The sequence below is a fragment of the Oreochromis aureus genome, linkage group 2, assembly GCF_013358895.1.
Source record: "Oreochromis aureus strain Israel breed Guangdong linkage group 2, ZZ_aureus, whole genome shotgun sequence".
In the NCBI taxonomy this organism is placed as follows: Eukaryota; Metazoa; Chordata; class Actinopteri; order Cichliformes; family Cichlidae; genus Oreochromis; species Oreochromis aureus.
The window spans coordinates 27784100-27798702 of NC_052943.1; the positions used below are offsets into that span (position 1 = coordinate 27784100).

At 41.1% G+C, this 14603-nt stretch overlaps 2 protein-coding genes across 2 annotated transcripts; one reads left to right on the forward strand and one right to left on the reverse strand.

Annotated features, from left to right (window-relative positions):
- Positions 1-1192: 1192 nt before the first annotated feature.
- On the reverse strand, positions 1193-5231 carry tmed9 (transmembrane p24 trafficking protein 9). The gene is made up of 5 exons (XM_031751723.2): positions 5039-5231; positions 4096-4196; positions 3375-3500; positions 3120-3266; positions 1193-2605 (listed from the first exon to the last, which is right to left on the reverse strand). Exons 1-5 carry the CDS (start codon positions 5226-5228, stop codon positions 2456-2458), a joined length of 714 nt encoding a protein of 237 aa, XP_031607583.2. The 5' UTR covers positions 5229-5231; the 3' UTR covers positions 1193-2455.
- Positions 5232-5614: 383 nt separating this feature from the next.
- tmem216 (transmembrane protein 216) lies at positions 5615-8411 on the forward strand. The gene is made up of 6 exons (XM_031751750.2): positions 5615-5685; positions 6706-6719; positions 6806-6899; positions 7544-7636; positions 7968-8169; positions 8263-8411. The coding sequence occupies exons 1-6, from the start codon at positions 5676-5678 to the stop codon at positions 8276-8278; spliced, it is 429 nt and encodes a 142-aa protein (XP_031607610.1). The 5' UTR covers positions 5615-5675; the 3' UTR covers positions 8279-8411.
- The last annotated feature ends 6192 nt before the right edge of the window (positions 8412-14603 follow it).

The following is a 14603-nucleotide window of genomic DNA, read 5'->3' on the forward strand; positions in this document are numbered from 1 at the left end:
GACAAAACACCGCCCAACTTGTTTTTGTTCCTCTTGAGAATGAGATGCATCATCACTGGTGACTAAGTGCCACGTACAATGAGGAACCGCTTTCTTCTCCATCTCCTCGGTGGACTTCAGAGGAGCCTTGTTTACTCGCCTGTCTGTGTCCGTGTACCTGTAGCTCTTATATGTGCTGATGGGGGACATTGCAGGCCTCCAGCTGAGTGTCACTCTGGTACAGCAGCAAGTCAAGAATTAAACCATTCTCAGAAACCCCCATTTGTCAGGTCTGTTCTGGATGTGCTGCCTCAGGCTGCCAGCTGTTTGCAGGCAACCAAAACCTCATCAGCCTGAACCTCTGATGAAGAGGCTCATCTTCAACTTCTTGATTTACTAAATCAATTTTAACAGTAATACAGCAAAGAATGCAAATAAATATAGATTAAAGTTCATAAAAATCACACATATTCTGTTTATAGCTTGAAAATGTCTTTAACAGTTTTCCCCTGCATAAGTCTAATCTCTGGACTGGACTGTATAACATCAGCAACACCCTGTGTACGGTTTAATTCTACTGTTGGGTTAGGTGTTTAAAAAAGAAGAAAAAGAAACTCAGTGTAAAGCTGAGTAAAGCATCAGATGTCTAAAAACAGACATTATTCATGTTGTTTTCATTTCAACAACATTTTGAACAACTTTTCAGTCACATAATGAAGAAAGAAAAACTTCTAAAGACCTTCAGGAAGCCTTGAGATGTGCTGAAAAACAAAGCTTGGCTCTTTGGATGGAAAACAAAGAAATGTGGGGCAACTCAAAACTTATGCACAGTACTGAACCACATTGATCCTTTTTGTTTTCATTTAAGCTGTTTGAGCCGTTTAATTGCTGCGTTTTGTTAATAGCAACACCTTTGATCTTATTTTATTTCCACCATCGTTTTTAATTCCAATCAGAATCTCAAATTTATTCTCAAGTACAAACACATCAAATCAGAATTTAAGCAGAAAATTTGCTTTTTTTTAATTTTCCAACAAGAAATCCCTGATCACCTTAATTAAAGCAGTATATTTTATATGAAATACTTGAAAATATTTGGATTAAACATCCCAAATATACAATAACACTTCGAGTTTTACACCTCAAACAGTGATTCTTGAAGGTTTATAACAGCAGTTTAAATTTGACTTCATCAGCCACACAAACACGTTGATTTCTTGTTTAAATTTTATTATATTTTGCAGTCACAATACTCAGGATTCTTTTAAAATATCTTTCCCCTTAAAAGAAAACAATTACTGTGTATAAAAACTCCTTTGTGACTTTATGAGCTGTGTTTTGGCGGGAATATTACAAGAATGTCATTTAACCACACCATCCTTCAAACCAACTGAACTTTATTCTGAGTGCAATCACAGAGTTTCACGTGGACGCTAAAAAAAATAATAACAAGCACCTCTCCCGACCCCAAAATATTTCACCATCCGATTTAAAGCCCGCCTACAGGAACATTTCTAAAAACTGAAAACACGATCACCCGTCCTTTATTGTTATAAAGAAACTAAATCTCATCTGAAAACAGAAAAGTTTTGAACTGAGATCAGCGACCATCACCCCGAACGGTCGACCAAAGATATCACATTTCCTTGAAAATCGCCCGAAGCCTCGAACGAGCCCCTGAACTGAAGCAGCTCGAGGAGTCTTTCAGTAAATCAGTTCTGGGACTGATTACAGTGAGCAAAGCCTGCTTCAGATGTTCTCAAAAGCAGCAGACTCGAAACACAGAGGACAGCTGCAGCGATGCTGACCGGCACAAAAAACACGTACAAACATCCAGAACCTGAAAGTAATGTGATGAAGTGAAACATCGAAACAACCCTCGGTGTTTCAGTAAAATAAAATAAGACAGTTTCAGATCTTTAATCACGTGAGCGGCAGCGTTAAAATCACGCCCCACTTTTAGTCAGCGTTGCAAAAAAAAGAGAAAACTTTTCCCGTCCCTGGTAACGAGTACGCAAACACTGAGATCACACGTCGTCTCAGTAACCATCAGATCTGTGGATTAACGAATGAATCCAGAAGATCATTTCTGAGCTCAGATCACACATATACGTGACTATCGTGTCCCGCAGACCTGCATCTTTATGGGCCAGTAACACATGCTGCGAGCGAGGGGGAGAAAATCTAAAACCGCTCCGCCGCCGGGCGCTGTAATAAATATGGAGGAGAGGGTGGGTCACACATTCCCTGATTGGTCAGGTTAAACGCTCGTCACGATCACGGCCGGTGACGAAAACAGTAACAACAAAAATCTTAAACATGTTTTTCAAGCCAAATCCTGCAGCTGGGTCTTTTCTGCCGCCCGCCAGCAACGCCGCCGCCACTCAGTACTGCATCCATCAGTAGACACCACACACACACACACACACACACACACACACACACACACACACACACACACACCTCTGACTCCAGATTACACCAGCTTCTTGGCCTCGAAGAAGCTCTTCAGGTGTCTCATCTGCCAGATACCGATGGCCACCAGGATCAGGGTCTGGACGATGGACCACCAGAGGACCCGCTGGTTGGTGCTCTCGCTGGTCTGACGGAAACGCTCCTCACGGTACTGAGGGAAAAACAGACGGCCGGGGGCGCCCATTAAACCAGAGCGCTGGCATTTTTGACAGCTATGACAATACACAGTGTCTGAACATTTTCAGAATTGAGTTTGTAGCAAAAATAATAAAAACTAAACGTTTTAAACATAAACCTCATATTTGAATTAAATAAATGTAGACTTCACTGACAGAAAAAGAACATGGGTTCCTGCTTTTCTACTTTGGTGACTTTTAGTCACAATAAAACTAAATAACCAGCTGAGGCAGGAATAGAAGAACATCAGGAGGTAAAACAGCTGTTTTCATGAATGGAGTCTGGTGGAGAGTACAGGCTTTCATGTTGTCAGGAAACTGGTGCTGACAGCAGGTAAAGTGGTGAAAATGTTCTGTTAAACTGATTGTTTTGGGCGTGTACATAATATCAAAGAGCCTGAGCGATGAGCGGCTCTGATTCACGTTCAGAGTCTTCATGTGCTTTTGACATACACAAAAAAAGTGCAGAAGTGAGTGTTTCTGACTGACCCGCTGGTAGTTCTGCTCCTTCTGGATCTGGTCCACCTGCTCCACCAGCTGTCGGACTCTCAGCTGCAGCTCCGTCAGTTTGTCCTTGGCAGCGATCTCAGCATAGTTGTTGGCGTGTTCACCCACCTGGATGTCCAGGTGAACGCGCTGCAACACATCACAAAAATCACAAACCGCGGTTTTGAATGTCACGGATCAGAACAGAAAGGAATAAACTGCTGAAGCTCTCGTTTGTATGTCTGAGTGTCTCCTCACCAGCATGCCGCCGGCAAACAGCGAGAACTTGGAGGAGTTGGAGTGAAGGCAGATCTGATGTTCTCCAGGTGTGTGCGACGTGAAGGTGAAGCGTCCTTCTGAGCCGTACTGTCGAGACAGAATCACCTGCAGGGAACAAACAAAACATCTTCCACATCAAGCAGAAGTCTCAGCATTTGTACTGTAACTCCTGAGAGCTTAAAGCTGCAGCCTGCTCTGAGCACTCAGTTTATTACACTTTTTTCTTCTTCTGCATCGCTGTAATCTCACAAAGCAAGGAAGTCCCACCCACCTGTTGCTCAAAGCTTTGGCAGCCAATCAGAACAAGTTGGCTTAAAGGAGGAGGAGCTAATACATCTTGATTCAGAGTATGAGCTGAAGGAGGAACATTTTAAACTGAACTACTGTGAATCCTGCCAAGCTCCTCGAGCACAGTCCAGGCGTAAAAATACTGCATATGTCAAAATATATAAGCTACTCTGAGCTGAAACCCACAGCAGATGGATCCACACATTTGATTTATTTTGTTCCAGGTACCCTTCCTGACGCAATCCTCCCCATTTATCTGAGCTTGTGACTTCCTGAGTCTGGGTTTTTGTCTCTTCCTGGTCTTGATCTGAGGACCTTTCACATATGAGGCATATGTGGCTGTACAGTTGAGCGTTAACCACGACAGCATGACGCCACATAGACTCTTTAAGTACATGAACTTTATGCTCACCTTGTCATCAGGATCTTTGACTTCCACGAACATGCCGAGACCCTGAGTGGCCGGCAGGTACTCCGCCGTCTGCTTATCATACAGCTGAGTCCGATAGTTACCTGCACAGACACAGACACAGACACACACACACACACACACACACACACACACAGCTTGATTAGTGAGCAGTTTGAATGAATATGGGTTCGAACTGAAACCAACATCAGTTTATCAACTTCAGGTTGAATATGTCCACTTTTTTCTTTATGTTTTGAACTTTATGTTTCAGTTAACAAAAAACAAATACAGTAAATGCAACAGGAACAGAATTCGCTTTGTTTTCTTTAGAAAACACCTTCACTATCACAACCTGAAGTTAACCGCAGACTTTCAGTTCACTGCTTTACTCTGTCTGCAGATGCATTAGTGAGAGATGCACTTGAAATGATCCCGAATTAACCTTTAATCTGATGAAAATTGTGCAGATTAAGATGCTGAAAGAAAAGCTTCTTTGAACAGACAGATTTCCTGCCAGACTGATAGTGTGTACCATGTGCTAGTTTCTCTCATTCAAACAGAGGAGGGCTGGTTAACTTTGAGATAAACTTACCTTTAATCTAACCTGGATTAAATTATAGAGGAGGATTCAACGGGCCAAAGGATCCACTTTAAACTTAGTGTTGATGGATTATTATTTCAACAGCTTTCTTTAATGGAAAAATACCTTTATGAAAACTTTAATCACACTTTAAAGTTTAGATTTTTGCGGGGATTTTCCTTACTATAAAATCAAATCATGCTATCGTGAACTTTTTTTTAATAATATTTATTTTAATTAAGTTTAGATTTTTTTGAAAAAGTGCACACATATTTGAAGACACGACACACTAAACTTTAGCTGTTAGCTGCTCGGCTAACTAGCTGCTAGCATTATCCCACAGATCCCCCACCCCCCTCTCACCGATAATCATGGTCTCGTCCGGAATCTCCTCGATGAAGCATTTCTTCTCGGTTTCTCCGATGTGAAAGTACAGCGCGGAGACGAAGCTGCACAAAACGTTCAGGAGTAAAACTGAAAACAGACACGGCTGCATCCTGATCCGGAGCGACGCCATCTTCCTGCCGGGACACACGGAACTCACACTGAGCATGCGCCTGTCACAGCAGTGCCACGTAAACCCTTGCGGCACTCTGGCCAATCGGCTAACCGCAGGAGGATACTGGGTGTTGTAGTTCTAAACGCTCTGGGCTTCTAAAATGAATGATAAACAATTTTATCATGATTAATCATTTATTTTTAGTTTATGTACCTAAAAAAATACTCAAAATGTGCGTTTATGAGACATTGTTTAAAAAAAAACAAGAAAATTTATTGATTTTATTTAGCAAAGGAAAACAAATATTTCATTTCATAAGTAAAACTGAGTTGTTATTAAAATGCTTTGATGTATGCCTGTTATTATTATTTTGTATTACTGTAAGACCACGAAAACAATCTCGTGGTCTTTTACTGTGAAAGACCAAAGCGGGAAAAAGCCTTTTTCACACATGCGTAGACCAAATCAAACGGTATCCACGGCAACAGGGCTGAAGCGGACATGGCGCCCGGTGAGTGTGAGGCTTTTGTTGTTGATAAATCGGTGAAGGTGCAGGGTTAAAGTTTTAAATATTTCATAGGTTAAAGTCAGTGGAGAGTTTACTGGTCGAATAAAACTGTATATGGTTATTTATTTTTGAGCAGGCTGAGCGTGGTCAGAGCAGCGAACACGTCAGGTTTCTGTCAGCTCATCAAACCACAGCAGTCAGAGAGACGCTAACATTACTGATAAAGAACCGCAGCACATGTTTTTACACAGAAACAGCAGCTGCGTTTCCTTATTTACTCTCTTCAGCTCAGTTAGTCACATTGAAAAGACTGAAAACAAAGATGCTAAAGCCTAAAAAACAACACATTAAACAGGAAGTTTAAAAATATCAGTTTTAGTCTGACTTTTAAAAGAGTCCACAGATCTCAGACACTCAGAGCCTGACAACATGACCACGGGAAGCTGCTGGCAGTGTATGGATGTTAAAATTCACAGATGTACGTAGGTTCCTGTCCCTGGAAAGCTCTAAAAGTCAAAACCAGACTCTTAAAGTGCACTCTGAAGCAGCTGAATCAGCAGTGACTCAGTCTGAACCCTCACAGCGGCACTCTGAATGACCTGCAGACGTTCTAGCGAAGCTTTGTTAAGACAAGAGAACAAAGAAATTTGAAAATTGCTATAATTCAGAAGTGATGACATAGATGCATGAACGACAATCCCCAGTTCAGACATCCTGGAGCGCAAAGCTGCTTTATAAAGAATAGAATAATAAAAGAATATAAATAAATTATTAAATGCAGTAAAAACAATCACAGACATTAGAAATGTCAAAGATATGCCGAAAGAGACAGAAGAAAGAAAGCACACCTGCAAATCTGTGTGTACAACGAAATCACTTAAATAAATATTTAAACATTTTATATCATTAATAATATTATCAAGATCACCAATACAATCAGCAGGTTAATCAGTAATCTGATCTGTCCTGTTTGTGGTCTGTAACTCACTCTTCTGCTTCCTGTTCCCACTTTTTTTCCTGCAGGGAGCCAACCAATCGTATCCTTCACCTGACTCTAACGCAGAGCTGCAGGTCATGTGACTTTGTGTCTGCCGTTGTTTCTCCTTGACCTCCTCTTCCTCAGCTCTCGTCCGCTCCTCTGCAGGTGCTGTTCTATCTGAACAGCTGGTACTTTGCTGCCTTCTACCTGGCCGAGGTCCTCATGTTCATCTATAAAGGTGTGTGAGAGCATCCTCCTCTACCTCCTCTTTCTCCTGCAGCACAGAACTCAGAGACAGAGTTTGAGAAATGGTGCCGTTCACGCAGACGATTAAATGGGACAGAGAATTGGGTTTTTTGACCGAGCGCTGCGAGCTCAAGCTGAACTGGGACTGAGTTTGAGGGGCACTTGATTTACCGTCGAAGCTTCCAAGCTCAGCAAGTGCACAGTCATAGCCCGGCTACGACTGTGCCGGGCTACAGTCGGAGAGAAATCGGAGTCCTTCAGGAGGTCTACTGATGTACGCCTAACCCACAAAAGTCTGAACTCAGTCCAATGTGCTTTTATTTTTTAAGATCGAGTCACATTTAACTTAACATTTTATTTTTACATTAAAAAAGCTTAATATTCCTGTTTTTGTTCAGCTGCAGCCTTAAACTCACTTTGTTAAGAAGTCATACGTGGGTCCATCGTCGCTGTAGAACTTTATTTAAGCAGGTTAAATCCAATTAACAGCCTCCACAGTTTAAACTGGAGGAGAGGATTATGATGGTGATGAAGATGATGGTGTTTGTTAAGATGGAGAGGCTGATGATGATGGGGTCATATTGATGTTGATGGTGATGATGATGGTGATGGCGTTCTGATGTCTGCTCTCTGCAGGAGTTTTGTTGCCGTACCCGTCAGATAACCTGGTTCTGGACGTCGTTCTGCTGCTGCTTTTCCTCGCTCTTGAGATTCTGCGGATCTTTTACGGTGAGCAAAGTCACGTCTCATTTTGAATAAATCTTTATTTATAACAGGAATGGTCTTTCATGTCCTTTAAGAAGTCAGATAAGATGATTTTATCTGTCTTGTTCATGCTCTGCTGCTCCTGCCATCTCCTATTTAATTCAATTCAATTTAATTCAATTTTATTTATATAGCACCAAATCACAACAACAGTCGCCTCAGACATTTATGTGTCTGACAACAAAGTGCTTCACAAAAACATGTCGCACACACACACACACACACACACACACACACACAACACACACACAACACTCACGTCACAAACTGAGTGTCAAACTGCGTCTCCATCCAGGCTGGAAGGGAAACCTGTGCGAGCGCTCTCTGGCTTCCTGCATGTCGCTCTTTGTCCTGCTCCCCTGCACCGCGCTCGCCGTGTACTACCTTCTGCTGCAGACTTTCGTCCTGCGCCTCGAGTTCCTGCTCAACACCGTGCTGCTCTGCTTCTACGGCCTCGAGTTCCTGCTCGGGCTCATCTCCATATCCGCCTTCTCCAGGTGATGGCGTCCTCATGTGGGTTTTTTGGGTCGGTACAAATCTTAGTCGTTTCCTTAAATACTAAAGTTCATACTTTACGTCTTCTTCCGCAGGGCCAAAGTGTACTGAGGAGCAAACGCCACAGGACGAGTCAGCAGAGGTTTCTGTACACACTGTAAATATCTGCCATGTTTGATCAAGTTTTTTACCTTCACGAAAATGTTTCTGTAAATAAACGTTCTGATTTCTACGTCACAATGAATTAATCTCCAGTGTTTCCTTTTAAAAGTTTTTCAATCAGAATGAAGTTTAAACTGAAGTATCTTTTATATACAGTCTATAAACTATTAGCCTTTACAACAAAGGTTTAGTTAGCCAGCTGGTATCTTCATCACGCTCCACCGACACACCGATCCTCTGGTCCTTGTGCTCCCTCTGGATCTCCCGCACCTCCTCCGTCAGCTGCAGCTCCGTCTCACCACCTCCGCAGCTCCCGGTGGCCGCGTGGATGTCCGCGTGAACTGTCTGCAACAGGAAGTCGAAGCATTTCTCAGCTTCTTACTGAGATGCTCATGAATGTGTTAAGTAAAACACGCCATCTGGGCGACCTTTAAAGCTAATTTACCATTTTATACTCTTCAAGTCTTTTCGATTTATTTTACACAGTTAAAACAGAAGCTGACCAATAATGCCTTAAAGACGGGAACACTTCATTCCAGTTTCAGAAGAGAAGAAAAGCTGACAGGTGTGTTTTGTTGTGTTAACTAATTATTGTGGAGGAACCACAGTGAATTTGTGGTCATTAAAATGATAAACACCAGAATGATACATGACACAGCACTCTCACCTACATAAGCTCCATTTACAGGATATAAGTCCTGGTGTGCTCTTTAGAGCAGTGCAATAATAAAAGGTGGGAAAAAACAAAGGCATCTTATCAGTCTGTTCAAGTTGTTAAGATATTGTTTGTCTATGAATTAAAACGCACCTCTAACCCAAATCTAAGAAGTTTAAATGCAGTAAAAATATAAAAATGAGCAAAGAAGAATTCAAAAAGTTGAAAACAGATGAACTGAACTCTCGCACAGGTCTGCTGAGGTCAGCCACACATCAGCTACCTCACAGAAGTTGAGGTGTCCGTGAATGAAGTGATCAACTAAGGAAGAGCCGTCACAGATCGATCGAATTCTCAGATCAGACCGAGGAGGAGCAGGTGATGCAGCACGGAGGTGATGTGTTACTGGGATTAAAGCCTGAGATTAGCTGCACTGTGACATTTCAGCGCTTGTTATCGTGTTCGAGTTCAAAGAAGGAAAAATGGCTCCACAGGAGGGAATTCAAAGCGAGGCAGATGGAAAATAAATGACCTCTACTTCATTTCTAATTTGCAGGATTTTTGTTAATGTTTTTTACACATTTTAGGTATTTTCATACATTTTTTTATGCACATACACTCCGCACATAATTATTAAAAATAACTTTTCATACAGCATTAATCATCAGTTAATCGTTTAGGTTTTTTTTGTTTTTGCCTCAAAACCATGAAAGTATGTTTTTTAAATTTTTCACATATTCATTTATTTATTTATTTTGGTAAATTGTATTAATTAAAAAATGTTTTGGGATTATTTAACAGTATTTTACAGACCTTTGATTATTTTTTCCAAATTTTACAGACATTTTATTTATTTTAATTCTTTTTACACATTAATATGTGAGATTTTTAATTCTAACTTATATTACCATTATGACATATGGTATTCAGAGTTCAAGCTTTTATTAATATTTTAGAGGTATCTCTTTTTAAATTTACATTTATTTCCCTTTCTTACATTATTTTTAGTTTTATTCATTTTTTCCCAGAAAATTCTTTCTGTTGATCATTTTTAATGAATTTTATACAATTTATTAATATTTTTTTCTCTGTGTAATGCGGTGCAGTAATAAAGCCTTCAGAGGGCGGCAGGGCTCTCCTCTATGAAACACCTCCACCCTCTCTCTACCAGCGTACGGAAGACGTCAAAGCAGGGCCAACACACACCGGAGCATCCTGCCTACTGCAATCTTCAAAGATGCTACTGAGGCTGTGCAGAGCTGGAGCATTCTGGGTGTTGGGTGTTGTAGTTTTTTCTTGTAGTTTTTAACTTTACTGTTATTTCAGTAAAGAAGAAACTTAAAGAAAGAGCTAAACATATTATTTAAAACAACTCACATTATAGACTGTATATAAAAGATGGGAGTAGCCCTCATGACATCACCCATGGTGGTTTTTATTTTATAATAAAGTCCAGCTTGTCCTTAAAGGAAAGAAAGAGAGTATTTTGGACGTTTATGTCCATACTTGATTATGGCAATGTGATTTATATGCAGGGGTGCACATAAGTGGTCCGCAGGTGTGCATTCGCTATCAAAATAAAAAATGCGCACCAGATAAGAAGTTGCAACGCGCGTTTGCGTACATATAAAAGGCACTGTTTTTGTCCGCTACAGTGGGATTTTCACGGCATATTCTGCAACAAATCTCGTGCGTTCATCATTTGTTTGAAGCCAGCTCACCTCCTGCAACCACTTTTCCGAGAATACGCGCTTCTTTTGCGGTTTGGACTCCTTCTGACATTTCTTTGGAGGTGGAGTAATTGCTTAAAGGAGCTTGCTTCTTCAACATCTTTAAGAGTTCTAAATAAATGTCTGTCCTCCTCCAGAAAATCTTATGTACGCAAACGTGCGTTGCAACTTTTTATCTGGTGCGTGTCTTTTATTTTGACAGTGAATGCGCACCTACGGACCACTTATATGCACCCCTCTTTGCCCCTGCATGCATCATGTGAATGATTACATGTGCAGGATCCTGTCTGTCATGGAGCACCGAGATCCATTATAAATTCTAAAGCTCTTATTCACCACTGTATGTTGTATGCAAGGGTTAGCTGGTCTGCTCTGTCATGTCGTAGACTCCACCACTGGTATTTTCTTATCTGTAAGGCTATTCTAGGTTTGCTCCCATCTTATTTACAGACATAAATTAATCAAAAAATCTGGGGAGTCATTGTCATTGGTACCAAGAGTTATTCCTTAAATCTGTCTCAAAGGTTCACACCGAATTTGGAAAAAGATCATTCGAATCTGCTGCTCCATCCTCCTGCAATCAGCTGCAGAATAAACTAAAACTGAACAAACTGATGTCAATGAATTGAAGGCAATTTTAAACCACTTGAATGGAGTCAATTCAGACACCAAAATGTTTTGCCTTTCTTTTGTTTCTGATATTAGACAAATACTTTTGGTATATATTCTTTATTAATGCTGACATTTATAAGTCTTGGTTTATTTTTTACTCTTTCACTGTACTTACGGTTTATGGATTTGTATGTTTATGTGCTATTAATGTATGCAACTTATGATCGTACTGCTGTCCTTCTTGACCAGGACACTCTTGTAAATGGTAAAATGGCCTGCATTTGTATAGCGCTTTACTCAGTCCCTAAGGACCCCAAAGCACTTTACACTACATTCAGTCATTCACACACTGGCAATGGCAAGCTACATTGTAGCCACAGCCACCCTGGGGCGCACTGACAGAGGCGAGGCTGCCGGACACTGGCACCACCGGGCCCTCTGACCACCACCAGTAGGCAAACATGGGGTTAGTATCTTGCCCAAGGATATTTGGCATGCAGCCAGGAGGCAGCCTGGAATCGAACCACCGACCTTCTGATTAGTGGCCGACCTGCTCTGCCACCTGAGCTACAGCCACCCCGAATGAGTTTTTTTATCTTGAGAGTTTATTTTTTTCCTGGTTAAATAAATGTTAATAAAAATAATAACTGGTCAGATGATGTCATTAAAAATGCTCCAAAAGACTCCAAAAGTACGAAAACGGTCCCAGAACTCCAGTTAGCTGAGGTTGCCTCATATGTAGGTTAATATCCTTCACTCTCATCATGTCACCTGTAAGCTGTCAGTTTAACTCCTGATTCACCCACGTTTCACTTTCCATCGACATTTCAAGGCCTTCCTGTATGGACAACACTGCAGGAGGATATTTCAGGTTTTGCGTCCCATTTAAACCTCCTTGCTGTGTTATGCTTTTACTTCATTTTTCCCAATTAGCAACATATCTCACAAACACTGAAAATCTCTGTCGTTAAGCTGTGTCTTATTAAGATTTCGTCACGTTTTGCTTCCCGAGTGAGACCTGAAACCTTTTAATGAAAACTAACAGACGCTTTTAGGTGTGTTTGAGCTGCAGGTTAACAGAAAATGTAAAAAGGTGAATCTTACGACGTCCGTTTGGTGGAAAGTTTCTCTGCAGGCTGACGGCTGCTTAGATGAAGCTGCAGTTATGAAGACGAGGTCGGTGCTCAACAAAGTGGCACAATTTAATTTGTGTGGCAGAACTGCACGGCTGCGATAGACTCGGTAATGAAACCTCTCAGCTTTAAGTTCTGTCTGCTTTATATTCACAAAGAGAAACGAGCGAGGCAGCCATCGTGGAGACATGCAAATACACTGATCTCTCTAATACGAGCGGCGCCCAATTGGACGGCGACTTTGACAAGCAGAACAAATGCCCTGCGAGCACAAACATGTGCAGGTCAGGAGGAGCGGCGCTGATGGCCGAGGCAGAATTCAACTTTCTTTATCCTCTTTTCAACGCTGGCAGTCACATTCTGCCTGTTCGCTTACTGTTAAATTAGTCATCTGAGATTAGAGACGGCTTAAGGAAGAAAACTTTTCTCTCAAAAGTTGATAAAGCTCTGCGACTTCATGTATACGCAACATATGCAAAAACAAAATGTGGAAGTTTGTCTGTGCTGGAAAAGTCTCTGTGAACTTTTAACATATTAACAGCGATGCATTTTAACAGAGATGGGTAACAGGGAAGCTCTTATTTTGAAATTCATCTGTACAAAGACTCTTTTCTCTGGTCTTTTTTCTGGATTTGGTCATTCTGTCCACAATCTGTTATTCAGTTAGATGAATGGATAATTTCAGATTATTTCTACTAGTTAACTGTCTAAAACCTCGCATGCGTCTTACATTTATAGATTTATGATGGTAAATGATAGTGAAAGAAGAGTTTACTAAGCTTTACGCTGAGCTTTCTTTGGTTGTTTTTCCTCTAATTACTACAAAAAATAAATGTAACCCTGAAAATATTTACCTTTTCCAGAAAAGTCATTTTTGCTATTCTACAGATATAGAGTTAGGATTAGTGCTGTCAGTGTTAATCTCGTTAAAATGACGTTAACGCCGCGCAGCCCTCGCACAGGGCGATCTGCGTTAACTCGCTAACGGAGATTTGCCCCGTTAATGCGGTTATGGCGTTAAAGTCATTTTAACAAGATTAACGCTGACAGCACTAATTAGGATACATTTAGAGTTAACACCAGCTTTGATTTAAACACTATTTTGTATTTTTTGGCATAAAACCACCTTCTTATATAAATTAGGGACGCTCTAATCCAACTTTTCCAGTTCATGCACGGTGAATTCAGGCATCTGCTAAAACCGAGTACAGATTGTGGTGGAATTTCTGTTAATAAAGTCTGCAACAAGGTCAGCTGTGGTCAAGCTATTTTAATTACTGCATGCAGGAGAGTTAACACACATCAAACATCACAGTTCTACAGTCATGAGAGCTCTAACCTTGGGGTGTGGCAGCGTCCCTTTTACAACATTGGCCAAACACTCTGTATCTTTTCAGTTACAATGGTCTTTTGTCCCACCCGGGCCAGGCAGGGAAGACTTTACTATCTATGTTTCAGGAGGCACCTGGGCTGGATGCTTGGAAGTTTCGTCCTGTTAGCAGATAACATAGTGAAACATCGTTAGGCCTAGCTAAGCAGTTTTCATCAGGTCATGTTGACACATACACATACTTCATCTAAGCAAACCAAAGGTTATACAAACTCCTCCAGTGAAGGTCTAACCACCTAAATCTAAATGTGAGGATAAACTAGAATTATACCTATTATATCCCACCCTTTAATTGTAGTTTAATCATACAAAAATCACCAAAAGAAAAGTTCTATTTCAGTACCATTCAACAGCAACAGCATTGCATACTCAGAGTTCACTATGGGTATCATGCTACAGTGTTAGAGGTACAATTTTACACTTAGTGTTCATCCTCGCGCTCACTAACCTCTCTTCTTCTGGCCGTTCTAGGAGGAAAAAAACGTTGGGGAGGACGGGACTCCAGATCGGAGCGGCTTTCATCGCTTTTTTCTGCAAAATAACACAAAAAACAGCTGCTTTTTCACCCCAAAAAGGCATTTCCTTAAAAGATGCCTTTCTCTACATCTCTCTGCGTGTGTGTGTGTGTGCATTCTTTTAGCTTTGTTGCGATGATCCGGACACTTTCTCAACCTCCATGAGTCAGTTGTCCCTAATTTTCCACCCAATTTTCATTCTTCCCAAGTCCATTCACACAGTGATGTTGCGAGTGAAC

What these genes read in the sequence shown, in the direction of transcription:
- tmed9 (XM_031751723.2), bottom strand. Translation starts at nt 5,228, where the DNA reads ATGCTCAGTGTGAGTTCCGTGTGTCCCGGCAGGAAGATGGCGTCGCTC. An exon ending in TCAAAGATCCTGATGACAAG is followed by an intron (nt 3,501 to 4,095) that starts GTGAGCATAAAG and finishes TGTTCCCTGCAG; the next exon opens with GTGATTCTGTCTCGACAGTA. An exon ending in TGTTTGCCGGCGGCATGCTG is followed by an intron (nt 3,267 to 3,374) that starts GTGAGGAGACAC and finishes GATGTGTTGCAG; the next exon opens with CGCGTTCACCTGGACATCCA.
- tmem216 (XM_031751750.2), top strand. An exon ending in CCTCATGTTCATCTATAAAG is followed by an intron (nt 6,900 to 7,543) that starts GTGTGTGAGAGC and finishes TGCTCTCTGCAG; the next exon opens with GAGTTTTGTTGCCGTACCCG. An exon ending in GATTCTGCGGATCTTTTACG is followed by an intron (nt 7,637 to 7,967) that starts GTGAGCAAAGTC and finishes GTCTCCATCCAG; the next exon opens with GCTGGAAGGGAAACCTGTGC.